At 46.9% G+C, this 27,166-nt stretch overlaps 1 protein-coding gene across 5 annotated transcripts in view; it reads right to left on the minus strand.

Moving 5' to 3' along the window:
- Nucleotides 1-27,166, minus strand: part of PIP5K1B (phosphatidylinositol-4-phosphate 5-kinase type 1 beta) — a gene marked incomplete at its 3' end in the record, with an annotated part of 129,778 nt that overhangs the window by 5,583 nt on the left and 97,029 nt on the right. For 4 of the 5 annotated variants that reach the window (XM_082241592.1, XM_082241593.1, XM_082241591.1 and 1 more), the window contains one exon: nucleotides 8,699-8,816. In XM_082241592.1, the coding sequence (XP_082097718.1) occupies nucleotides 8,699-8,816 (118 nt within the window). Of the gene's footprint in view, nucleotides 1-8,689; nucleotides 8,817-27,166 lie in introns of those variants that run through there. The other variant, XM_082241590.1, reaches the window with a different exon arrangement.

Genomic DNA, 27,166 nt, shown 5'->3' on the forward strand with positions numbered 1-27,166 from the left:
AGTCGTTGATAATGATGTTGAATAAGACCGGGCCCAAGACAGAACCCTGTGGCACCCCACTAGTCACTCTTCTCCAGGATGAAGAGGAACCATTGATGAGCACCCTTTGGGTTCGGTCAGTCAGCCAGTTACAAATCCACTGAGTGGTAGCATAGTCAAGACCGCATTTTACCAGCTTCTTTACAAGAATATCATGGGGCACCTTGTCAAATGCCTTGCTGAAATCAAGGTAGGCTACATCTACTGCGTTCCCTTCATGTACCAGGCTTGTAATTCTGTCAAAAAGCGAGATCAGGTTAGTCTGACATGACTTATTTTTCAGAAATCCATGCTGACTATTGGTGATCACAGCATTCCTTTCTAGGTGCTCACAGACTGTTTGCTTAATGATCTGCTCAAATATATTCCCTGGTATTGATGTCAGACTGTCTGGGCGGTAATTATTTGGGTCCTCTCTTTTCCCCTTTTTGAAAATAGGGACAACATTTGCCCTCCTCCAGTCTGCCGGGACTTCGCCTGTTCTCCAGGAATTCTCAAAGATGACTGCCAGTGGTTCTGAGATCACATCTGCCAGTTCTTTTAATACTCTTGGATGCAGTTCATCTGGCCCTGGAGACTTGAATACATCTAAACTAGCCAAGTATTCTTGTACTATCTCCTTAGTTATTCTGGGCTGTGTTTCCTTTGCTGAACCAGCAGGGGGAGAGGTGGGTCTCTGAGGGAAAGCGAGCAAGAGGGAGGGCTCAGGGACACGTCCAGCGAGAACAGTGGGGAGGTTTCTGGACCTCCCATAGGGAGACCCACTCCTCGCCGGAAACTGTCACGCCGCGAGTCCAGAAGACGTGTTTCCATTAAGGAGCTTTTATGCTGGAAGCGATTCCGAAAGCAACCACTGTTGGAATCTGCAAGTGACTAGAGCAGCCATGTCTGAGGGGCTCTGTCACAGACAGAGGTTTGTGAACTTGCACAGACTCTGAGGGACTACGATTTTACGCACAAGCAGCTCATCATCCCATCACAGCATTCCGACAGTCTTTGTAAGCTGTTTGTGCAGGAGAAGGCATCATGAGTGACCCATCCGGAACCGGAGAAGCCGGAGTTGGAGCTGGTCCAAGCTTGGAAGAAAGGTACCGGGCGTTGGAGATCCAACTGGCGCTGCAGACGGCGAGGCTTGAGGAGAGAAGGGCTCAGGATGCAGACAAAAAGGGGAAAGCCACCCAGTTCACCAGAAAGGTACCAGGATTGGTGCAGAAGTTTGGGGGGGACCCCAAGGACTACCATGCCTTTAGAACAGAGATGCAATATGCCCTCAATGTGCAGTTTGATGAATTCCCTGACGAGGAATCGCGAGTGGCTTTCGTGATTGGGCATCTTGAAAGGGGGGCGAGGGACTGGGTTAGACCCCTGATGGCAACGCACAATGACGTCCTAAAGGACACCATGAAGTTCTTTCGTGCAATGGATCTCATGTTTTCCAGCGATATTGAGGAGGGAGTGGTGCGCAGACAGCTAATGGCTTGCAAGCAGGGGAGCCGATCTGTCCGTGAGTACTGGACTGAGTTCACCATGCTGGTTCACAGATTGGGGTGGGATTTATCGGTGGAACCCATTCAAATGCTATTTGAAGAAGGGCTTGCTTCGGCTGTGAAAGACGAACTTTCCCGGAGTCCCAGGGCGGTTTCTATGGATCAGCTGACCAAATCTGCGCTGACCATAGGAGCGCGCCAGGAGGCGAGAGCCTTGGAGAGGCGGGAAGGGAAGGGGGAACGTTGGAAGGAGTTCCGCATTCCAGAGCCAACTTTCCCGCCGGCAGAGCCGATGGAAATCGGAACAGCGCGCGCGCGCGTAGTTTCAAAGCCCAGTGAGGGGGGAAAGAAGGAGGGAAAAGGCGCCCGGAAATGCTATCTCTGCCAACAGCCAGGTCACTTTGCCAGAGTCTGCCCCCAGAGGAAGGAATGGCAAGGGATGGTGGGAGCTGTTGAGGGAGGAGTGGAGGAAATACCGGAGCAAGTAAAAGCCAACGCCTGGCTGCCACCATCGGGGCACAGCAGCCAGGCCAAAGAGCAGTGAAAGTGCCCACGCCAGAACCTCCTAAACCGGCCCTAGTGATAGAAGTGTCACTAGAGCTGCAAAACGGATACCCTCTAAAGATAAAGGCGCTGTTGGACTCAGGCAGCTCCTGCAATTTCATGAGCAAAGAGTTTGCAGCTGAACACCAGATACAGACAATCCCTTTAAGCAACCCCCTGCAGGTGACCACGATCGATGGCAGGGAGCTGTTGGGAGGAGAAGTCAGCTTGCAGACCGTCCCAATGATAATGAAGGTGGCAAGGCACACAGAACTGATAGCGTTTAATGTGGCCACCTTGGGAGGGGCTCCCATTATTTTGGGGATGAGCTGGCTGGCGTTACATGATCCGCTGGTGGGCTGGCATCAGAGAGTGGTTTCCTTTGGTTCCGCACATTGCTTAGAACACTGCAAGGAGGGAAAGGGTTCAGCAGGAGCCCAAGCTACCCTAGCAGGGACGGAAGTAACAGAGAAAGTGAAGGTACCACGACAATACGCAGATCTCAGCGACGTGTTCAGCGAAAGGGAAGCTGACCAACTACCCCCGCATAGACCCTTTGATTGTCAAATCAATTTACTCCCTGGGGCACAGCTCCCTGTAGGCAAGTTGTATGCCATGTCAGACAGAGAGATGCAGGAGCTAAGAGAGTTCATTGACAAGAAACTGAAGAGAGGTTTCATCAGAGAGTCAAGAGCGGTGGGAGGTAGCCCAGTGTTTTTTGTGGATAAAAAAAACACGGACAAGCCGAGACTGGTGTGTGACTTCAGGGCTTTAAACGCAGTGTCAGAACCAGTGGCCTTCCCTATGCCCAGGATTGACGACATTTTGACCAGGGTGCGGAAGGGAAAGATTTTTACAAAGCTGGACCTAAGGGGGGCGTACAACCTGATACGTATAAGGAAAGGGGATGAATGGAAAACCACCATGTTCACCCCTTTGGGGGCATTTGAATATTTAGTTATGCCCTTTGGCCTACAAGCAGGCTCCGCGTGCTTTCAATCGTTTATGAACCACGTACTGGGGTCTTTGCTTTACAAGAATTGCGTGGCCTTCCTAGATGACGTGTTGGTGTATTCTGAGAATGAGGAGCAGCATGTGAGAGACGTCAGAGAAGTGTTGAGCAGGCTGCAAGCCAACCGGCTGTGGGTGAAACTGGAGAAGTGTCAGTTTCATACCAAGGAGGTGGAATTCCTGGGATACCGCCTGTCAGACAAGGGATTGGCCATGGATCCTGGAAAGGTCCAGGCAGTGCTGGAATGGAAAACACCCAAAACAAAGAAGGATGTGCAGAGGTTCCTAGGGTTTGGGAACTTTTATCGTAAGTTCATCCGAAACTTTGCTCACCTGACGGCGCCCATTACGGACTGTCTCAGCAGTAAGAAAAAATTTGTTTGGACTGAGGAGGCGGAGTGAGCATTTGAGGAACTAAAAAGGGCCTTCGCCTCTGAAGAACAACTTCTGCATGTGGATTTACAAAAAAAGCTGAGAGTCGAAACAGACGCATCAGACAGAGCCATAGGGGCGGTGCTTCTTCTGCAGCCAGGAAAGGAGGAGTCAGAGTGGAGACCGTGTGCCTTTTTTTCGCGAAAGCTGAACAAATCCGAGAGGAACTACACGGTGTATGACCGAGAACTACTTGCCATTCATGAGGCTTTCCGGAGATGGAGGCACCTGCTAATTGGCGCACAACATAAGGTGCAAGTGTGCACTGACCACAAGAACCTAGAGTATTGGAGAACGGCGCGAGTGCTCAACCAACGGCAGTTGAGATGGGCTCAGGAGTTCTCCAAATTTAACTTTGAGATTTGTTACGTGCCAGGCCCAGAGAACATTAGGGCGGACGCTCTCTCACGCAAACCTGAATATTTGGAGGGGGAGGGAGCACCCGAAGAAAGACATGTCATTCCAGAGGACCGCTGGGTGTGTGGGGCGGCATTGGTGGGGCAAAGAGAACTGGTAGAGGGAACGGTGAATGATGAATACGCCCAGGACAAACTCAGGGGTCTCAGGAGGGAGGGAGATAAACCCGGAGGTTTTGAGGAGAGAAACGGGGCGTTGTATTACAAGGGAGTGTTATATATACCTGAAGGAGAGTTGAGGGGGAAGGTACTCAAGCAGCTGCACGACAGCCCCACAGCAGGGCATTTTGGGCAACACAAAACCATGTGGCTGGTTACCAGGGAATTTTGGTGGCCCAAGGTCAGGGAAGATGTGCGGGAGTATGTGAGAGGTTGTGACCAATGCCAGCGAGCCAAAGGGGAGAGGCGGGCGCCGGCGGGGTTATTAGAACCGCTACCCACACCTGAAAGACCATGGGAAGCAGTGTCAATAGATTTTATGACTGATCTGCCGAAGTCCAGAGGGAAAACAGCCATCATGGTTGTGGTAGACCTGTTAACCAAAATGGGCCACTTTATAGCCTGCTCACATGCAGTCACAGCAGAAGAAACAGCGAAATTGTTTGTAGAAAATGTTTTTAGGTTGCATGGCGCCCCCTTGAGGGTGGTTTCAGACCGAGGGAAACAATTTACTTCCAGGTTCTGGAGGAAGCTCATGAGCTTGCTGCATGTAGAGGTCAATTTTTCGACTACCCGGCATCCTGAAACCAACGGGCAGGCGGAAAGAGCCAATGGCATCCTCCAGCAATATTTGAGGTGTTATGTCAATGACAGAGAGAATGATTGGGTGGAGAAGCTGGCGTTGGCGGAATTTGCCTACAACAATGCGGAGAACGTGTCCACAGGGATGAGCCCCTTTTTGGCTAATTACGGGTGCCATCCCAGGGCTTTCCCAGGGGGGGAAGGGGAGAGATGGAGCGTTCCAGCTGCCGAACAGTTCGTAGAGGAAATGGAAGTGATCCATCGTCAGCTCCAACTTAACTTAGACAGGGCCAAGGAGGAATATAAGAGGCAGGCAGACAAAAACAGAAGAGAAGGTGAAACCATTAGGGTGGGGGACCAGGTGTGGCTGTCAACCCAAGGGTTACCATTCAAAGGGGGTTGTAAGAAGTTAAGACCCAAAAGATTGGGCCCATTTGAAGTCACGCAACAGGTCAACCCAGTGGCTTTCAGACTCCGGTTACCTAACCACATGAAGCTGCACCCAGTTTTCCATAGGTCGTTGCTGTCACCGTATAAAGGGGACAGAGAAGGGAGGGTTACTCGGGGACCAGCAATGGAGGACAGGGAACACAGCAACCATGTGGTGGAGATCCTCGATTCCAGGTGGAAGGGAGATCAAGTAGAGTATTTGGTAATGTGGGAAGGGGAACCGGAGTCGGAAAACATCTGGGTCATGGCAGAGGACGTCAATGACGAGGTTTTAATAGAAACTTTCCATCAGAGGTTCCCACGTAAACCTCAGCCTGTAGCGAGGTTCCGGAGGGAATACTTTGCTACCACCGATGAGGAAGAGGAGTTGGAGGTATTCACAGATTCCGAGGAGGAGGAGGATTCAGAGACCCGGAACTGCAACCGATGGAGGGAAATGTTCGAGACGTCTGAAGATGAAGAGGATTCTTTTCGGGGTTTTACCTCCTCACCGCCTAGAGGAGAGGGAACGGGAGGGGGTGAAGGGGGTCCTGGAGGGGAGGTGGATGTCAGGGAACTGCCATCGGAGGAACAGGTGGTGGAAGGGCTCACGGAGGCTGGGAGAGACTCAGCAGCTGAAGCAGGAACCAGCAGGGGGAGAGGTGGGTCTCTGAGGGAAAGCGAGCAAGAGGGAGGACTCAGGGAGGCTGGGGGAGACTCAGCAGCTGAAGCAGGAACCAGCAGGGGGAGAGGTGGGTCTCTGAGGGAAAGCGAGCAAGAGGGAGGGCTCAGGGACACGTCCAGCGAGAACAGTGGGGAGGTTTCTGGACCTCCCATAGGGAGACCCACTCCTCGCCGGAAACTGTCACGCCGCGAGTCCAGAAGACGTGTTTCCATTAAGGAGCTTTTATGCTGGAAGCGATTCCGAAAGCAACCACTGTTGGAATCTGCAAGTGACTAGAGCAGCCATGTCTGAGGGGCTCTGTCACAGACAGAGGTTTGTGAACTTGCACAGACTCTGAGGGACTACGATTTTACGCACAAGCAGCTCATCATCCCATCACATTCTCTTTCCAGTCTATTTCTGAAATTCTTTTGTAATAAGACAGATACTTTGAGATCTTGTATAGAATGTCCCGGGAGATTGAAGTGTTCTCCTACTGGTTTCTCTGTCTTGTGATTCCTGATGTCAGATTTATGTCCATTTATCCTTTGGCGTAAGGTTTGGCCTGTTTGACCAATATAGAGAGCTGAAGGGCACCGTTGTCATTTGATGGCATACACAATGTTAGAAGATGAGCAATTAAATAGTCCTGAGATGGTATGTTTGATGTTGTTGGGGCCAGTAATGGTGTTGTCCTGGTGTATGTGGCAGCAAAGTTGGCAACTGGGTTTATTGCAGGCTCTGGTACCGGTGTCCATGTTAAGTCTGGTTGTTGTATTTTTGTGGGTGAGTTGTTTAAGACTGGGTGGCTGTCTGTAGGCAATGAAAGGTCTTCCTCCCAGAGCTTGAGAAAGAGAACTGTCATTGTCTAGGAGAGGTTGTAGATCTCTGATGATGCGTTGTACTGTTTTAACTTGGGAGCTGTGATTACTAGTGGTGTTCTGTTATTTTCTTTTTTGGGTCTGTCTTGCAGCAAGTTCTCTCTGGGTATCAATCTGGCTCTGTTGATCTGTTGTTTAACTTCATCAGGCGGATAGTTTAGTTCTAAAAAGGTTTGCTGTAGATCTTTTAGGTGAGAGTCTCTGTAGAGTTGGAACAGATGCGGCTGTAATGTAGGGCCTAGCTATATACAATGGATTGTTTGGTATGTTTGGGATGGTAGCTAGAAGCATGTAGATATGTTTGTCGGTCAGTTGGTTTACGGTATAAGGTGGTGTCTATATGCCCATCCTGTATTTTTATAGTAGTGTCCAAAAAATGTATTTCTTGCATAGATTGGTTCATTGTTAGGTTGATGGTGGGGTGAGTCATTGAATGTCTGGTGGAAGGTGTCCAGGGTCTGTTGACCATGTGTCCAGATAATAAAAATATTGTCAATGTATCGCAGGTACAAGAGAGGTTTGGGTGGGTACCTACTCAAACCTCTCTTGTAGGGTAGTCTCACTGAAATTAATGGACCTAACTTAGCCATATTCATTCATTTAAATAAGTCTACTCTGGGTAAAACTAAGCCCCAATGAGAATACTTTTTGCCACTTCCATGTGTCTTAAGTTACTGGCTGTTGCTTTTTTTAAATAATATGATAGTACATTGCAGGACAGCCCATTGCCTAGCAGGAATCGCAAACGGTTCCAGAAAGACAGGATCTTCAATGAATCCACTGTTTATTATATTGGACATAGTTATCATTTTTAATTCCCAAACAGGCTTATTAGATCTTTGGGATTCTTTTTAGGACAATGGCAAAAGGATGGATTCTCACAGGAACAAGTGCTGACTTGCAACGGGATGGAAAGGATGCTCAGTTCGATGCAGGCCATGACGGGTGAATCCCAGGATATGGCAAGCTGAATCTGCTCAGAGGTGGCAGAACAACCTTGCTAAATCCCGCTTGAAACAAGCACACCCACAGAAGATGAACTGTTCGTCCATAATCATTTCCCTTGAAGGTTGTTGTTATTTTGATATCCCATTAAGGCAGCTCAGCTTCACTCCTGCAAACATTGGAGAATTTTAATTCAGATCAACCCTAGCTAAACCTAAATAAATATAACAAGTTGAGCCATTATTGGGAAATATTACAGAGAAAACGAGGGTCTTTTTATCTAATCTTCAACAATGTGGGATATTACTATTAGCATTACATATGTGGATCAATGCAGCAGGAAGTTGTTTAAAGAGACATGTGTTTTCTCCACTTTGTTTTACTGATTATAACCAATGTGAATGAGTGCTCCATGCTATATATAAAAGGTTTTCTACCCTGAAACTCAGCATCTTTGAATACAAACAGATTATACTAGTAAATTTCACGAGATGAGTAAATTTGGACAGAATTAAGAATCTTAAAAGAAATAGGGAATGCAAATACTAATCTAGTCAAATGGAACATTATCAAACCCATGAGACTTTCCAGCGCTGTTCTGAAAATGTCACAAATATTTCTCTTGCCTTTCCCTCTCTTGCATGCCCACAGAAAGATGGAAAATATATGTAAATTGATCCAATCTATTAAAAGGAGAGGGAGTTCTCTACAATGGCCTACTTATACTAAGATTTTTGAATAACCCAGGCATTTCCTATTCCAACCAATATGTGCATTGAAACAGAGGAATGTTTGGTAAGCGAAGCAACATTGATTTGTTCCTCCAATTATAGCTACAAAAGTATGAATAGAACTATAGGTATAGTTTAAGTGCTGTTGCGTCATACATATTTTCTTCTCTCAAGCGACAGTTCTGCATCAGAGGACATCAGAATCTCACCTTTTCAGTTTTGTGAGGAATACTTCATACTACTCACAAAATGGAATAGTACACTAAGAGTGAAACATGTGAAGTACACATCTACAGAATACAACCCAGTGTCAATCAAAAGCAAGTCAGCTATTTGAAAGTGTACATAATTTGGAAAAAGAAAAGATTAGTCAACTTACTAAGTATACATCCAGCACAGAAGCATTATCATTTTCTGTTTCTACTGTGCTCTGTTCTGAGGTCAAGCAGATAGCACTATCTTCTAAGGTGAATGTTGAACTCGAAGGCAATCCTTTACTGGATATAAAAGCAACACACAATGATCATGAAACCAAAATGAAACAATGTGCTAATAGGTCAGACTTATGGGATTGTCTTTAATAATTGTATAGAACCATACACATTAGTAAGATCCTAGTTGCATGCTATTCCATTGCAGCAAAGTCTTCCTACATCTTACCTTCAGCATCCCAAAACTGATATTGCCTTTGGACTCCAGTGCTCAGGCAAAAGAATGAGCAGAAGTGGCTGCAGAGGTCCCTCTAGATGGAAGAAGGTGTGGCACATGGAGCCAGCAATTGAGGGAGAGTTGCAAAAGTGTCCTGAGAGTTTTTCTGCCTCCTGTTCTCCACCAGCACAATCCTGAACCCTCAGTGTAAATTTCCTTAAAGGTAAAGGTAAAGGGAGCCCTGCCCGTACGGGCCAGTCTTGACAGACTCTAGGGTTGTGCGCTCATCTCACTCTAGAGGCCGGGAGCCAGCGCTGTCCGCAGACACTTCCGGGTCACGTGGCCAGCGTGGCGAAGCTGCTCTGGCGAGCCAGCGCAGCACACAGAACGCTGTTTACCTTCCCGCTGGTAAGCGGTCCCTATTTATCTACTTGCACCCGGGGGTGCTTTCGAACTGCTAGGTTGGCAGGCGCTGGGACCGAGCAATGGGAGTGCACCCTGCCGCGGGGATTCGAACCGCCGACCATGCGATCGGCAAGTCCTAGGCACTGAGGTTTTACCCACAGCGCCACCTGCGTCCCTGTAAATTTCCTTACTTTGTATTAAAATATGTCAGGTAAACCAGGGTATCTTGTTGGTTCAGATTTATTTAAAAACTGCATCTTGATAAATCTGGACTGATTTCATTAGTATCAGAACAAAAATCTCAAAGTTCCTGAGGAACCAGTGGAACCAGTATTTTTTCTAAAAATGTTTGAAAATAAAAATATATACTCCACCTCTTCCAAACCCTGACACAGTACAATAACATTTCTGCATGTCTGATCCATTTAAACACACTTTTAGAAATGATTAATTATGCTACTTATTTGGGGAACAGGAAAAGCAAAACTGGACACACCCATAGAATGGCCCAGACTTCACAGTGACTGATATGTTGTGGTTTTTCCTGTTTTACCCATCCTAACCTATAAACCATGGGTAGGCAACCTTTTTATACCTACTGCCCACTAATGTAAAATTTCCTTACCGCCCACCAGAGCTCGATGGAAGGAGGATTCAGCTTGTGCCATAGAGCCCCCCACTGCCCACCTAGAATCCTGAAACGCTCACTAGTGGGCGGTAGGGACCAGGTTGACAACCCCTGCTATAAACAAATAAGATTATTGTTGTGGAGACTGAAACAGCAACCTTAAAAGCTTTATTCATGTGTTCAGTGTTGATTTTATGTTTGTATGCAACTCAAAAGCAATAGGTTGTTTTTTTTAAGGGTTAAAAAACTGAATGTTGAAGGCTGGTTATTCGAGATTCTTAGGATGGGAAGTTTTTCCAATAACAAATTATATAATGCACACGGAACTGAATGAGAAGGAGAGCACAAATGGTTGCAGATATATCTGCAAATGTGGTCTCCATGGTTTCACTCATGCTGGTATTTCCCCCCAGTGTTGAGCAAAACTAAGGTTACCAGATTTTTTCCAATGAATCCGGGGATACTTTAATTAAATAAATACTACATGTTCGGGACGTTGATGCTGCAGCAATGGTGGTGGTCAACCGCCACGTTTCCCCTTCCTCCAAGGCTTCTATCTCCCTTTCCCATGAGTCTGGGCAGCCTGAGTTGTTGGTTCTTCTGTGGTGGTGGTGGGGAAGCGGTGCGCGGTGTGTCAGGCATGGAAGGTGGAGGAGGGCCAACAGCAGCAGCGGTGAGGCTCGGGCAGCACGATGCCTCCCTTCCCATCGGAGCAGCCCCAATCCCATACCTACTTGCATGCAAATAGGAGGGGGCAGGAATCCCTCGGCTGGGAAGCGAGGCTTCACACTGCCTTTCGGAGCAGCCCCATCCCAACTCCTACTTGCGTGCAAGCAGGAGGGGGCAGGGATCTTCCTTCCCATTGGAGCAGCCCCAATCCCATTCCTACTTGTGTGCAAGCAGGAGGGGGCGGCAATCCTTCAGCTGGGAAGGAAGGCTTCCCGTTTCCTGAGAGATCCCTGCCCCGCTCCTGCTTGCACGCAAGGAGGAGTTGGGAGGCTGCTCCGATAGGCAACATGAAGCCTCCCTTCCCAGCTGAGTTGCTGGGGTCAGGGAAGGTGGAGGCAGCCCAGAAGCTGCATCTTAGAGCTCCTGCACCACCATCATATGGGGACTTCTGAGCAGCTCCTGAAGCCAGCCAGAACCAACTGCTCCGGGCTGCTTAGAGACTGCCGCTGCTGCGTTTCCTGGGGACATTAGATGAAATCCAGGGACATCCCGGGGATGGAATTTGTCTGGGGACTTATCCGCAAATCCAGGGACTGTCCCCGGGAAATGGGGACATCTGGTAACCCTAAGCTAAACACAAACATAGGCAAATTGCCAAAAGAATACTGGTGGTGCCGGTTTAATGTGTACCATATTTCATCACCTTTTGCAAATAATAGTCTGGCACTAAAAAAAACCCTGGTGCATTGGCAAAAAAGAAAAGTACAAAGGTTATTTTATATGAGATGCAATAACTAGCTAGAACCAAATGCAATCATATCCAAAATGCACATGGGATAAGAGAGGCCAACAACCAATGGGCTGGGAGACTGAAACCATCACCACTTTGATCATAACATCATCACCATGGTCAAATCCATCTTTAGAACTCTAGGTAAATCCTTCCGTTCCCTTTGCTCAGCTGAAGGTAACTGAGAGTAGGGAAGGGATGCATCCTGCCCAGCTGGGTTTAGCCCAGGTCTGAGCCCCTTTCAACGCAATGCAGGGGCGGCAGTGGGGCCATCTGCCCCAGATGAAGACTTACTAGTCAGAGTGGAAGGATACATAGCGCCTTCAAATGTGCCTACCTTCAAAGCTGCATTATGTCAACAAAGGTATCTGGAAAACATGCATTTATTTGCCTGGCCACAATATAGGTGAAATCTATATGTATCCTTCTGGACATGTGGTCTGGAGCATAGTGTTCAAAAGAGATTCCTAAATGACAGTTCATGTATTCGGTCACAGAATACTCCATCAATGAGAACGACACTAATTTCATTCTTTCCATGATATGGCTCGATTATTCTTGAACAATGTGTTTATTTTATTGGCTACATTTTTCAGTGGTCCCTTAGTTTATTTTACTGAGTTTTGCATATGACGGACAAAGCCTAGTAATGGATGTGTCTCCCCCAAAGACAGCTGCTCCCATTGCAGCCACATGGGGAGAATGCAAATCACCTGAGGAGAGGCCTCATTTTCTAAAGTAAACATAGTGATAGAGGTTAATTTTACACTTTTGATTTCCATTGAATCTGAAATGAAGAGCAAGTGTATGGCACAATACCAGGCAAAACCATCTTGCTCATTGTGGAAAATGTATAATACTTAAGAGACTAGTGTAACATAAGATTAGAGTTCAGTTATCATTGTTCACCTCCCACAACATTTACTATCAGATGCATCCCATGAACAGTTCACATGGGAACTCACACATACTTCCAAAAGAAGGTTCCGTACTCAATGCTGATAGCAGCTGATTTTGCCAAGGCTTTTATTCCAAGGGAATAGCTGTCCTATAGGTTTGAAATGGTTTAAACAGTAATTTGCTTCCTGGGAGCTCCAATTCTGCTGGGAAACTGATAGGTAAAATGCCTTACTTTTAGTCCAGTGGCTTTCTGGCGCTCTGCATAAATGTGTTCATTTGCATAAATGTGTTCCCTTGCTGTCGGGGTCAGCATGATAAAGGCAACTGACTCTCAACTACATGATTGGCTTGGCTCACCCACATAGTAATTTCATCAGAGAATGGCAGCAACAGCTGGCAGTAGGAAATGACACCAAATAGGTTTTAAAAAGTGAGTACTGTATTTGCATAGAGTGGATTTTTCTGGGGGAGGAGGGAGGAGAAATTGCTACAATATAGAGATAACTACAGTATTTTTATCTCAGAATTGGAACAAGAGGTGAACAAGAATTGGTGCAGTGCTGTTTTTATTGTAATTACTGGTATGATTTTACTAGATTTTATGTATATGAATAGTTTTAATTCTATCGATGTTAAATTGCTTTTAATAGTTGTTTTTTCCTGAGACCTGCGGGGGTATAGGGCGGTATATAAATAATGATGATAATGATAATCATCATCATAGACTGATGTACATTTGTAGTGTAGATATATCCTTCAGGCCAAGGTATTTCAAAAGGGGCTGTGCAAATACTACACAGTGAACAAACAAGTATTTAATATGCTGTACATGTACCACTTTCCCTAGAGAAACTTCTTTTTGTACCTACTTCAGTACTTTCACCTACTTTCCGGTCTGCTTCAGCAAAAATCACTTACATGTAAGAAAAACTATGTTAAAAATAGTATGTAGTAAATGCAAATCTGTTTTAGCACAATTATCTACATTTAAAAGTTAACAAAACTGATATGTGGTTGTCAGGGCTGCTACCCAGTCCCAGCTCACATAGGACCACGTTAGCCAGCGTTCACGTTAAAAGAGTCTTTATTGGGTTACAGGTTCCATTTCCAAACTGCAATGTGCAGCCCTACGTCTTCTATGTCAGACCGGCGAAGACCCGTCTGAGTCTCCGCCTCTAGCACACCAGCTTAATACCCTAGCCTTGCTCCACCTCCTGCGCCTTTCCTTCCGTCTCTGGGTCCTTCTGCCCCCCGGGGTCTCTTCTTTCCTACTCTCTTCTGACGCGGACCCCCCTGACCCTTCCGCCTCCTTGCGGCGGGCTTTGGGACCTGGCTCACTCTCCGGGCTGCTTACTGCGCCAGCTTCCACTGCATTTGAACTTGGCGCGCGCGCCCAACTCTCTACCTTCCTCTTGATCGTTTCGTCGCTCCCCGAGGTGGGCGTGACTACTCCTGACTCATGCCCTCCCTCCTGCTGAAAGCCTCCGGAACCCGATGTCTGGTCCCCTTTCTCCCCGCTGCTCCCGGCTGGGCACGTGGGTCCCGATCTCCAACTGCTGCTCTCTGATCCCTCTCTGGACCCTTCTTCCTGGGGTGTCCCCCTGCTTTCCCCCCTTGCTCTGACCGCTGGCGCTCCCTTCTGGGAATCCTCGGACTCACTGGACAGGCTCGGTGATCTCGGGTCGTCATCCCCACTCATCCTTCCTTCGTATTCCTCCCCCTCGCTCTCTGTCTCCTCCCTTCTCTGCGTCTCTGCTCCTGAACCCCTGACAGTGGTTTTTTCATATTTTAGTCTAATGTATTATTTGACACCTCTCCTCCAATTTATTTTATGCAAGCATCACATCAGTAGCTTAAAAAAGTTCTAGGCAACAGAACAACCAACTTTTTCTTAGCTTGGTCTAATATACCAATACTCATAGAATCATAGAATCATAGAGTTGGAAGAGACCACAAGGGCCATCGAGTCCAACCCCCTGCCAAGAAGGAAACACCATCAGAGCACTCCTGACATATGGTTGTCAAGCCTCTGCTTAAAGACCTCCAAAGTAGGAGACTCCACCACACTCCTTGGCAGCAAATTCCACTGTCAAACAGCTCTTACTGTCAGGAAGTTCTTCCTAATGTTTAGGTGGAATCTTCTTTCTTGTAGTTTGGATCCATTGCTCCGTGTCCGCTTCTCTGAACAGTATTTAAATAAGAACAGTATTTTTTTCTAAGTCTGACCATTTTTCAGCTGCAAAAAGAGTCAAGGTACTGATGAAGAGCGACCCAGTAGATCATCAGAATGCTCTCTGGCAATGACACCTTACTTGCACTGCAATTACTGTTTTGCAAAGCAGTTGCATGGAGCCCAGAGCTGAGGGCAATGAAACAATCACTGAGACTTCTAGAGCGCCGGTGGCAGAAAACTCGTTCTGAATTGGACCAGACACGGGTTGGAGCTCAACGTCAAGCCTACCAAGTGGCGATAGTGATAGCGAAGCAGACTTTCTTCACCACCTCTATTGCATCTGCAGAAAACAGCAGCAAAAGACTCTTTCAGGTGGTTCACAATCTAACAGAACCACCTTCGCCATCAGGGCCCAGTAAGGACCCCAAGACCTCCTGCAATGATTTTGCAAGTTTTTTGTAGATAAAGTCACTCAGATTTGGAAAGAGGTAGGACTCCACCATGGGAGCAGGGCTGGGGCGGGAGAGTGCTAGAGTCCTGTCTAGTCGAGTTGCGTGGAATCAATTCCAATGTGTTACCTCCAAGGATGTGGACAGGCTGCTTGGATGCATGAAACCAACCACCTGTCTCCTTGATCCTTGCCCATCCTGGCTCATAAAAGCGAGCTGGGAAGGTCAGGGCGATGAGCTCTGTGGGGTGGTGAAAGCTTCCCTCTGTGGGGAGCCTTCCCAGACCCACTGAAAGAGGCGGTTATGAAACTGCTTCTTAAAAAAAAAAATTGGACCTGGCCAATATGGCCAACTAACGCCCAGTCTCAAATCTTCCATTCTTGGGCAAGGTGACTGAGTAGCGGCCTTTGATACAATCAACCATGACATCCTTCTTGACCATGAGGAGCTGGGAGCTGAGGGCACTGTCATACAGTGGTTCCGCTCACTTCCTCCTGGAACACGTCCAGAAAGTGGTGTTCAGACCCCTGGGCTCTCACTTGTGGGGTGCCCCAGGGTTCCGTCCTCTCCCCCATGCTTTTTAACATCTACATTCAGCTGCTGGGAGAGATCATCAGGGGGTTTGGGCTGGGTGTTCATCAGTATGCAGATGATACCCAGCTCTACCTCTCTTTCAAATCAGAACCAGTGAGGGTGGTGAAGGTCCTGTGTCCGGAGGCAGCTGGAGGATGGATGGCAGCTAACAGATTGAGGTTGAATCCTGACAAGGCAGAAGTACTGTTCTTGGGGGACAGGGGGTGGGCAGGTGTGGGGGACTCCCTGGTCCTGAATGGGGTAACTGTGCCCCTGAAGGACCAGGTGTGCAGCCTAGGAGTCATTTTGGACTCACAGCTGTCCATGGAGGTGCAGGTCAATTCTGTGTCCAGGGCAGCTGTTTATCAGCTCCATCTGGTACACAGGCTGAGACCCTACCTGCCTGCCGACTGCCTCGCCAGAGTGGTCCTAGTTATCTCCCGCTTGGACTACTGCAATGCGCTCTACGTGGGGCTACCTTTGAAGGTGACCTAGAAATGAACTAATCCAGAATGCGGCAGCTAGACTGGTGACTGGGAAATGCCGCCGAGACCACATAATACTGGTCTTGAAAGACCTACATTGGCTCCCAGTACGTTTCCGAGCACAATTCAAAGTGTTGGTGCTGACCTTGAAAGCCCAGTATACCTGAAGGAGCGTCTCCACCCCCATCGTTCAGTCTGGACATCGAGGTCCAGCTCCGAGGGCCTTCTGGCAGTTTGTTCACTGTGAGAAGTGAGATTACAGGGAACCAGGCAGAGGGCCTTCTCGGTAGTGGCGCCCGTCCTGTGGAACGCCTTCCCATCAGATGTCAAGGAAATAAACAAGTACTGTACCTGACTTTCAGAAGACATCTGAAGGCAGCCCTGTTTAGGGAAGTTTTTAATGTTTGATATAATATCGTGTTTTTAATATTCTGTTGGAAGCCGCCCAGAGTGGCTGGGGAAACCCAGCCAGATAGGGAATGTATTTATGTATGTATGTATGTATGTATGTATGTACATATGTAAATAAATTATTATTATTATTATTATTATTATTATTATTATTATTATTATTATTGGAAAAGCAGTAAGTGGAATTGACTTTTTAATACGTTTTCCAGATTTGAAGTGAAGTTGACTGATGTTAAAGGTACAGTGGTGCCTCGCAAGACGAAATTAATTCGTTCCGCAAGTCTCTTCGTCTAGCGGTTTTTTCGTCTTGCGAAGCAACCCTATTAGTGGATTAGCGGATTAGCGCTATTAGCGGCTATTAAAGGCTTAGCGGCTATTAAAGGCTTAGCGGCTAAAAGGCTATTAGCGGCTTAGCGGCTTAGAAAAAGGGGGGGAGCGGAAAAAAAATCGGAACACTCGCAAGACGTTTTCATCTTGCAAAGCAAGCCCATAGGGAAAATCGTCTTGCGAAGCAGCTCAAAAACAGAAAACCCTTTCGTCTAGCGGGTTTTCCGTCTTGCGAGGCATTCGTCTTGCGGGACACCACTGTACTTTTATTCTACCAGACTTAAGTAACAGCAGAAGCAAATTTGCATTATCAGAAATTAGGATGCACAATCGCATCTGTCATGATGAAAGCTGCAGAGAGAAAACAGGTTTCAGTACAGCGCAATAGTACAGTACCGCAGTGTTTCCCAACCTTTTTTTGGGCAAAGGCACACTTGTTTCATGAAAAAAATCTTGAGGCCCACCACCATGCCAGATGGGGAAAGGTCACTTTTTACTTATGTAAAAAAAAATAAAAAAATAGTAACAGCATAGAAGGTAATGGTTAGGCTAGCATCCCTCTTCCAAATATGCTAGGTTTTTATTTGCAGGGACTGTTCTACATGGGAAAGCATTCAGCACTGTCATTCTCCCATCTGCCATCTGAATTGGTACTATTCTGGGTCAACTTACTCTGCTGCATGTGTAGATGAAAATGGCACCAAGTGTGGGGGAGGGGGCAGAACAGGTTTCAGATACAGGATATTAAGCATACACGTACTTCAGAGTTTGGATTTGATATCCCGCCTTTCACTCCCCTTCAGGAGTCTCAAAGCGGCTAACATTCTCCTTTCCCTTCCTCCCCCACAACAAACACTCTGTGAGGTGAGTGGGGCTGAGAGACTTCAAAGAAGTGTGACTGGCCCGAGGTCACCCAGCAGCTGCATGTGGAGGAGCGGAGACTCGAACCCGGTTCCCCAGATTACAAGACTACCGCTCTTAACCACTACACTACACTGGCTCTCTTCAGATTGAACTGGTTGCTTGCTTTGCAAGTTTTCATTTCCCAAATGACTGCCTTGGCAAGCGCAATACCTACCAGGCTCAACGCCGGTCTCGCGCTGCCGCTTCCCACGCTCTCAAGGACCCGGGAGGAGGAAGGCGTGAAGGGAATCCCAAAGGCGCGAAAACCTCGCGCATGCGCAGGCCTTCCGCCTGCGACAGCCCAGTAGGCCAGCCGAAGCGAGCGGCGATGGGATGTGGGAGGGAGCTCGCTCGCCGCCCCGCGTGTGCCTATGTGGGGCATGTTACAGCCCCGTGACGTCAGCGCCACGCAGGCAGCCAGGCAGGCAGACGGCAAGAGCCCCGCGCTGGGCGGCCTCTCCACGCCACCGCTGCCCCGCCTCTCGCCGCCCGACTCGCCCGCCTCCCTCCCACGGCACACCAGGCAACGTCTCGCGGCACACTAGTGTGCCGCGGAACACCGGTTGGGAATTACTGCAGTACAGCACCTGCAGAAAACCAAAGTCCATTTTGGGCTTTTTATTTTTGCCGTAAGTAAAATGTGGCATTTGTAAGTTAGAATCATAGAATCATAGAATCATAGAGTTGGAAGAGACCACAAGGGCCATCGAGTCCAATCCCCTGCCAAGCAGGAAACACCATCAGAGCACTCCTGACATATGGTTGTCAAGCCTCTGCTTAAAGACCTCCAAAGTAGGAGACTCCACCACACTCCTTGGCAACAAATTCCACTGTCAAACAGCTCTTACTGTCAGGAAGTTCTTCCTAATGTTTAGGTGGAATCTTCTTTCTTGTAGTTTGGATCCATTGCTCCGTGTCCGCTTCTCCGGAGCAGCAGAAAACAACCTTTCTCCCTCCTCTATGTGACATCCTTTTATATATTTGAACATGGCTATCATATCACCCCTTAACCTCCTCTTCTCCAGGCTAAACATGCCCAGCTCCCTTAGCCGTTCCTCATAAGGCATCGTTTCCAGGCCTTTGACCATTTTGGTTGCCCTCCTCTGGACACGTTCCAGTTTGTCAGTGTCCTTCTTGAATTGTGGTCCCAGAACTGGACACAGTACTCCAGGTGTGGTCTGACCAGAGCAGAATACAGTGGCCCTATTACTTCCCTTGATCTAGATGCTATACTCCTATTGATGCAGCCCAGAATTGCATTGGCTTTTTTAGCTGCCGCGTCACACTGTTGGCTCATGTCATGTTTGTGGTCAACCAAGACTCCTAGATCCTTTTCACATGTACTGCTCTCAAGCCAGGTGTCACCCATCTTGTATTTGTGCCTCTCATTTTTTTTGCCCAAGTGCAATACTTTACATTTCTCCCTGTTAAAATTCATCTTGTTTATTTTTGCCCAGTTCTCTAATCTGTCAAGGTCGTTTTGAAAGGTTGTTTTCTGCTGCTCCAGAGAAGCGGACACGGAGCAATGGATCCAAACTACAAGAAAGAAGATTCCACCTAAACATTCGGAAGAACTTTCTGACAGTAAGAGCTGTTCGACAGTGGAATTTGCTGCCAAGGAGTGTGGTGGAGTCTCCTACTTTGGAGGTCTTTAAGCAGAGGCTTGACAACCATATGTCAGGAGTGCTCTGATGGTGTTTCCTGCTTGGCAGGGGGTTGGACTCGATGGCCCTTGTGGTCTCTTCCAACTCTATGATTCTATGATTCTATGATTCTATGAAGTGTGATCCTGTCCTGGGGTGTTAGCCACCCCTCCCAGTTTGGTGTCATCTGCAAATTTGATCAGGATGCCCTTGAGTCCATCATCCAAGTCGTTGATAAAGATGTTGAATAAGACCGGGCCCAAGACAGAACCCTGTGGCACCCCACTAGTCACTCTTTTCCAGGATGAAGAGGAACCATTGATGAGCACCCTTTGGGTTCGGTCAGTCAGCCAGTTACAAATCCACTGAGTGGTAGCATAGTCAAGACTGCATTTTACCAGCTTCTTTACAAGTATATCATGGGGCACCTTGTCAAATGCCTTGCTGAAATCAAGGTAGGCTACATCCACTGCGTTCCCTTCATCTACAAGGCTTGTAATTCTGTCAAAAAATGAGATCAGGTTAATCTGACATGACTTATTTTTCAGAAATCCATGCTGACTATTGGTGATCACAGCATTCCTTTCTAGGTGCTCACAGACTGTTTGCTTAATGATCTGCTCCAGAATCTTCCCTGCTATTGATGTCAGACTGACTGGGCGGTAATTATTTGGGTCCTCTCTTTTCCCCTTTTTGAAAATAGGGACAACATTTGCCCTCCTCCAGTCTGCCGGGACTTCGCCTGTTCTCCAGGAATTCTCAAAGATGACTGCCAGTGGTTCTGAGATCACATCTGCCAGTTCTTTTAATACTCTTGGATGCAGTTCATCTGGCCCTGGAGACTTGAATACATCTAAACTAGCCAAGTATTCTTGTACTATCTCCTTAGTTATTCTGGGCTGTGTTTCCTTTGCTGAATCATTTGCTCCAAATTCTTCAGGTCGGGCATTGTTTTCTTTATCGGAGAAGACTGAGGCAAAGAAGGCATTGAGGAGTTCAGCCCTTTCTGTGTCCCCTGTTTGCATTTCACCATCTTCTCCTCTGAGTGACCCCATTGTTTCTTTGTTCTTCCTTTTGCTACGAACATACCCATAAAAGCCTTTTTTGTTGCTTTTAACCTCTCTAGCAAGCCTGAGTTCATTCTGTGCTTTAGCTTTTCTGACTTTGTGTCTACATGTGCTGGCTATTTGTTTGAATTCCTCTTTGGTGGTTTCCCCCCTTTTCCATTTTGTGTACACATCCTTTTTTAATCTTAATTCAGTTAAAAGTTCTTTAGATAGCCACCCTGGCTTCTTTAGGCACCTTCCATGTTTCCGTCTCATTGGTATTGCCTGACGTTGTGCTTTTAGTATCTCCCTCTTAACAAACTCCCAGCCATCATGAACTCCCTTTCCTTTTAGTATTGTTGTCCATGGGATCTCACCCAGCACTTCCCTAAGTTTTATGAAGTCGGCTTTCTTAAAGTCAAGAAATTGAGTCCTAGTATGCTTGGCTGCTCCTTTCCGCTGTATAGTAAACTTCAGAAGAGCATGATCAATCGCGCCTAATGATCCTTCCACTTCTACCCCACTAACCAGGTCATCAACATTGGTTAGGACCAGATCTAAAATGGCTGTTCCTCTTGTTGCTTCTCCCACTTTCTGGACAATGAAGTTGTCTGCAAGGCCAGTGAGGAATCTGTTTGACCTTATGCTCTTGGCTGAGTTTGACGTCCAACAAATATCTGGGTAATTGAAGTCCCCCATTACTACTATCTCCCTTCCTTTTGCATGCTTGGCCATCTGTTCCAGGAAGGCATCATCTATGTCCTCCGTTTGGCTTGGGGATCTATAGTAAACTCCCACAATGAGGTCTCTGTTATTCTTCTCTCCCTTAATTTTGACCCAAATGCTCTCACTTTGGCTTTGAGGATCTAAATCTTGGATCTCTTCACAGGTATACACATCCCTGACATATAACGCCACTCCTCCTCCTTTCTTGTCTGGTCTGTTTCTCTGAAATAGATTGTATCCCCCCATTATTACATTCCAATCGTGGGACTTATCCCACCAGGTTTCAGTGATGCCTATTATGTCATATTTAGTTTGCTGTACCAAGAGCTCAAGCTCATCTTGTTTATTTCCCATGCTTTGCGCATTAGTGTACAGACATTGAAGTCCATTAATCATTCCCCCGTGTCTCTTATTTAAGGATTTTTTCCTCCCACCACTAGGTCCGCGTGCTGTTTGCTCCATTTGGTCTATGACATTTGGATGATCATCTTCATTAATTGATAGACTCCTACCTTCAGGAGCACTGTCTCCCTCCCCCACATTAGTCAGTTTAAAGCCCTCCTGATGAGGTTTCTGAGATTTTTGGCAAAAACATTTCTCCCAACCGTTGTGAGGTGCAGCCCATCACTTGCCAGAAGTCCATCTTCAAGAAACTGCAGTCCGTGATCTAAGAATCCAAACCGTTCCTGTTTACACCATTTGCGAAGCCAGCTGTTCACTTCCACTATTTTCCCCTCTCTCCCTGGGCCACGACGTTCAACTGGGAGGACAGATGAGATGACAATTTGTGCATTTAGTTGCTTCAATTTCCTGCCGAGAGCCTCATAGTCTCTTTTGATCTTCTGGAGGCTATTGCTTGCAGTGTCACTGGTTCCCACATGAACCAAGAGGAAGGGGTATTTGTCAGTGGGTTTTATGATTCCTTGCAGTCGTTCAGTTACATCTTGGATCTTAGCCCCGGGGAGACAGCACACTTCCCGAGACATCTTGTCAGGCCCACAGATCACTGCTTCTGTTCCCCTCAGTAGGGAATCCCCTATCACCACTACACGCCTCCTCTTGGGTTTGGTCGGGGTTCTTCCGTGAGCTGTCCGTTCCAAGGTCGCCTGCACATTCCCTGAGGACTGACTTTGCTGCTCGTCTTCATATACCTGATCGACTGTAATGAGGGAGAGATCCTCAAATGGAGTCTGCTCTTCGTCTTCCATGCTAGGGGAGAGGACCTCAAAGCGATTGTGTATTTCTAAGCAATCAGAGTGAACCCTGGGCCTCCTACTTCTTTGAGTCACGTTTCTCCATATATCTGGCTCCTGTGTTGGTGAACTAGACTCCTTCTCAGGGGAGTCCCGTCTCCTCCTTGGTGGAGACGGTGTGCTCTGTTGCTTCCAAGAAGAGCTCCAGCTCTCTAATTCTTTGGAGCGTAGCTACACGTTCCTCCAGTTGCTGGACTTTGTCTTTTAAGAGGGCAATCAACATGCAATTGCTGCAGGTAAAGCTGCCTGCAACCTTTGGCAAGATGGCAAACATTGCGCAGGAATCGCAGGCGACTGCAGCTGTTCCCTCCCCTTCCATCTAGAGATCGTGTCGTTGGGGTTGGCTACAGAGGTCCTCCATCATAAAAAGACAGGACAAATAACTTCCCCCACACAAAAAAACACCTAGATCTCCCCCAACAAACGTTTGAGACTAGCTCCCCTAAATCTAAAAGATGGATCTAACTAGGCGCGCGCCGCTGCCCTGCAAACTCTGATAAGCTCCTCCCACAGCTAATCCCCTGCCTCAACAGAAACCCTGCCCCCTCTGACCTTTACACAGGGAAAACAGCTAATCAGCCACAAAGAAACACACACACACACACACACACACACACACACAAGAAAACCCTTTTTGCTCCTTCTTCAACTGATGCCCTGCAAAGTTCATTTTTAGTATTGTCAGTTGCCAGATACTTTAAAAAAAGCTGCAGTCTCTTTCTGTGGAACAGTCATAGCTGCTCATCTATTATACCAGGGATGCCCAAACCTTTTTCAAAGAGGGCCAGATTTGATGAACATGCATGAGGTGTGTAAAAAGCAAAAAAGGTTGCAGGACTGAGGTCATTTCCCAGTCCAATGCCATTCACCCCTCTCGCAGGGAACGCAAATTTATCAGTCCCTTCTGTCCCACTCAATTGCTTTTTCCAGCTGTCACCAGGGCAGGGCAAAAAACAGCTCCTGGCAGTTTCTCCCCTCCTACACAAGTACTAATACAGGCGGCAGCCATTTTGCATGGGGGTTCTGATCCTGGCCCTGTGAATGTCGGCCAAGCCCGTATAAGTTCACCCCATCCCATTCCACTTTCTTCCAGGTCCAAAAGGACCAGCATGTCAGTGATAGTGTGTCAATTGGGCACATCTAAAATGTTTGCCACCTGTAAAGGAACTGTTTTCATGCTGTGTGTTGCAACAAGCAATGGACAACAGAACTAGAGTAAAATCTGTATGACCTGACACCCTTCTTCCAGTATGAACAGATGCAGCAATATAAGCTTTTCAGGTCACGTTATACAGATAGTTAATGCAAACCAAAATAGTTACCTCTGGCAGCACAGAAACCTTCAGCAGACAGTAAGTGCATTGTGCCCATATCCAGATACCATCTAGGCATGTGCTCAAGATCACAACAGAGATTCCTTGCTGCTTAACAGTTTCTTAGCTCTGTCACTCCTGCCATGAGATTGGCTATGGAATTGCAAAAGGATGGCTTTTCCCTTTCAGTGAGTGGAGGATTCTACTCCGCACTGATGATGATAATGATAATAATGACGATGACGATGACGATAATAATAATAATAATAATAATAATAATAATAATAATAATAATTTATTTATACCTCGCCTATCTGGCTGGGTTTCCCCAGCCACTCTGGGAGGCTTCCAATAGAATATTAAAATACAATAGTCTATTAGACATTAAAAGCTTCCCTAAACAGGGCTGCCTTCAGATGTCTTCTAAAAGTCTGGTAGTTGTTTTGATCTTTGACAACTGGTGGGAGGGCATTCCACAAGGCGGGTGCCACTACCAAGAAGACCCTCTGCCTAGTTCCCTGTAACTTGGCTTCTTGCAGCGAGGGAACTGCCAGAAGGCCCTCGGAGCTGGACCTCAGTGTCTGCGCTGAACGATGTGGGTGGAGACGTTCCTTAAGGTATACTGGGCCAAGGCCGTTTAGGGCTTTCAAGGTCAGCACCAACACTTTGAATTGTGCTCGGAAACGGAGCCAATGTAGGTCTTTTAAGACCAGTGTTATGTGGTCTCGGCGGCCGCTCCCAGTCACCAATCTAGCTGCCGCATTCTGGACTAGTTGTAGTTTCCGGGTCACCTTCAAAGGTAGCCCCACAGAGAGCGCATTGCAGTAATCCAAGCAAGATATAACTAGAGCATGCACCACTCTGGTGAGACAGTCTGCAAACAGAATTGACCTGCGCCTCCATGGACAGCTGTGAGTCCAAAATGACTCCCAGGCTGCGCACCCGGTCCTTCAGGGGCACAGTTACCCCATTCAGGACCAGGGAGTCCTCCACACCTGCCCGCCATGTCCCCCAAAAACAGTACTTCCGTCTTGTCAGGATTCAACCTCAACCTGTTAGCCGCCATCCATCCTCCAACTGCCTTCAGACACTCACACAGGGCCCTTGTGGTCTCTTCCAACTCTAGGATTCTATGATTCTATGACCTTCACCACCTTCACTGGTTCTGATTTGAAAGAGGTAGAACTGGGTATCATTCGCATACTGATGAACACCCAGCCGCAACCCCCTGATGATCTCTCTCAGCGGCTGCATATAGATGTTGAAAAGCATGGGGCAAGAGGATGGAACCCTGAGGCACCCCACTAGTGAGAGCCCAGGGGTCTGAACACTCATCCCCCTCCCCACCACTTTCTGAACACAGCCCAGGAGGAAGGAGCGGAACCACTGTATAACAGTGCCCCCAGCTCCCAGCCCCTCAAGACGGTCCAGAAGAATGTTATGGTTGATGGTATCAAAACCGCTGAGAGATCCAACAGAACTAGGAAACAGCTCTCACCTTTGTCCCTAGGCTGCCGGAGATCATCGACCAGCGCGACCAAGGCAGTTTCAGTCCCATCATGAGGCCTGAATCCCGAATGGAAGGGATCCAAATGGTCCGCTTCTTTCAGAAGCAGTCCGCCTGGAGTTGTTCAGCAACCACTCGCTCTATCACCTTGCCCAAGAATGGAAGATTTGAGACTGGGTGATAGTTGGTCATATTGGTCAGCTCTAGAGATTTTTTTTAAGAAGCGGTTTAATGACTGCCTCTTCCAGCAGGTCTGGGAAGGCTCCCTCACAGAGAGAAGCATTCACCACCCCGCCAAGCCCATTGCCCAGCTCTTCCTGGCTCGCTTTTATAAGCCAGGATGGGCAAGGATCAAGGAGACAGGTAGTTGGTTTCACTCATCCAAGCAGCCTGTCCACAGACTATGTAATTATGGATACATAGTCAGAAACATGGCAGTCACTCCAAATTAACAGAGAATTGAGATCATGATTATTAGCATGATCAGGTATATTTTATTATTTATTCAAAATATTTATATACTACCTCTCACTAAAATAAAATCAAAAATATGTAATGAGGAATGCCCACATTCAGTTGAATTAAGGATGAGGAGAGAACTATACCATTCTCCATATTAAGAGTTATAACTAGAGTTAGCCATACTCTGAGTACACCCATTGAAAGGAATGGATATGGCTAATTTAGGTTATTAATTTCAACAGCTCTACTCTGAGCAGAACTTAGCTGGATACGTCCCTTAGGGTTTGTGTGAGCAAGTCACAGTTATGAAGATTGGATACTTTTTCTCTCATTTGGTTGTCCTGCTTTATACAAGCTTAACAACTTGACAAAATTTTATCTTTGGCAGTGACACTTTGCTTTAAAAATGTAAATTTTGCTTCATTTTTAAAGGCATAAAGGAATATCTTACTGATCTGAGCATGACAATGCTTATTTTGCTGATATAAAAGGCAAGTTTTGACAATTTTTCCTCATGAAAAATACTTCACAAGCAGCTTTCCAGGCAGCTTCCTTGCATTTATAAGCAGATGTTTTAATGTAAACAGCTAGAGGCTATCACTTATAGCTTAGCTTGAAACAGATATACTCAGCACCTGAATAGTGCTTGGCACTGGTTTATAAGAGACTGAAGAGGAAATTGGCATATATTTAAACAAATGTAAATTACCTTTCCCTGGGTTGAACAGATAAAGAATAGTTTGAAAAACCAATTACTTCAGGAGGAAATACTGAGGTTATCAAACCTTCCAGTAGAACACCTGCAAAGTACATTTCAGAACAGAAAAGTATGGAGTATACTATAATTCCCTTTACCAAACAGAGTATGTAAAATGTTCTTTATTGCTGAATCAGAAAAAACAGCAGTCCGGAAAAAACCAAATTGCTGCTTGTTGCACTATGGCTTTAAAGAGCAGGTTTTTGTGGGTAAAGCTCCAGGGCACAAAAAAGTGCTGAGAGACACAGCTTTAGAAAGCAGACCTGATAAAAGTTGATCCTCTACTTGGATTTGTTACTTTAATTTAACTCATTCTGTGTGTCTGTTTTTCATCTTTCAATTTTTGTCTGTTGTTATAATTGTTCTCTCTCTGATATTGATAGATAACAGGTAAGTGTGAGTAAGCCCTTAGACACACTTAGCGGGGTCTCAGGGGGGTTTAATTCTAACTAAATTATAGGGTTGCACTGATGAATCTATGGGTGAGTTTGTACCATCCTATTTAGGTTTCATAAGCCACAATGCATATTTGGGTCATGCCTGCAGTCCTCTCATGTGCTGGGCTTATTAAACTGAAACATAATCATCTGAATGGTCAGAGATGAAAGGAACTGTAGTGCAGCACATGCTCCCCCCCCCCACCTCACCTCACCTTACAATCCCTGGCAAGTCCGCTGAAACAACTGAATGGGGAGAAATAAATCTGCACTGGCTGGGATGCTGGCGGCTCAGAAGGCTCTCACTTGTAATAAGACAGAGATCAGATCTGTAACTGATCT

This window comes from Podarcis vaucheri, assembly GCF_965113315.1.
Source record: "Podarcis vaucheri genome assembly, chromosome: 11".
NCBI classification, from domain to species: Eukaryota; Metazoa; Chordata; class Lepidosauria; order Squamata; family Lacertidae; genus Podarcis; species Podarcis vaucheri.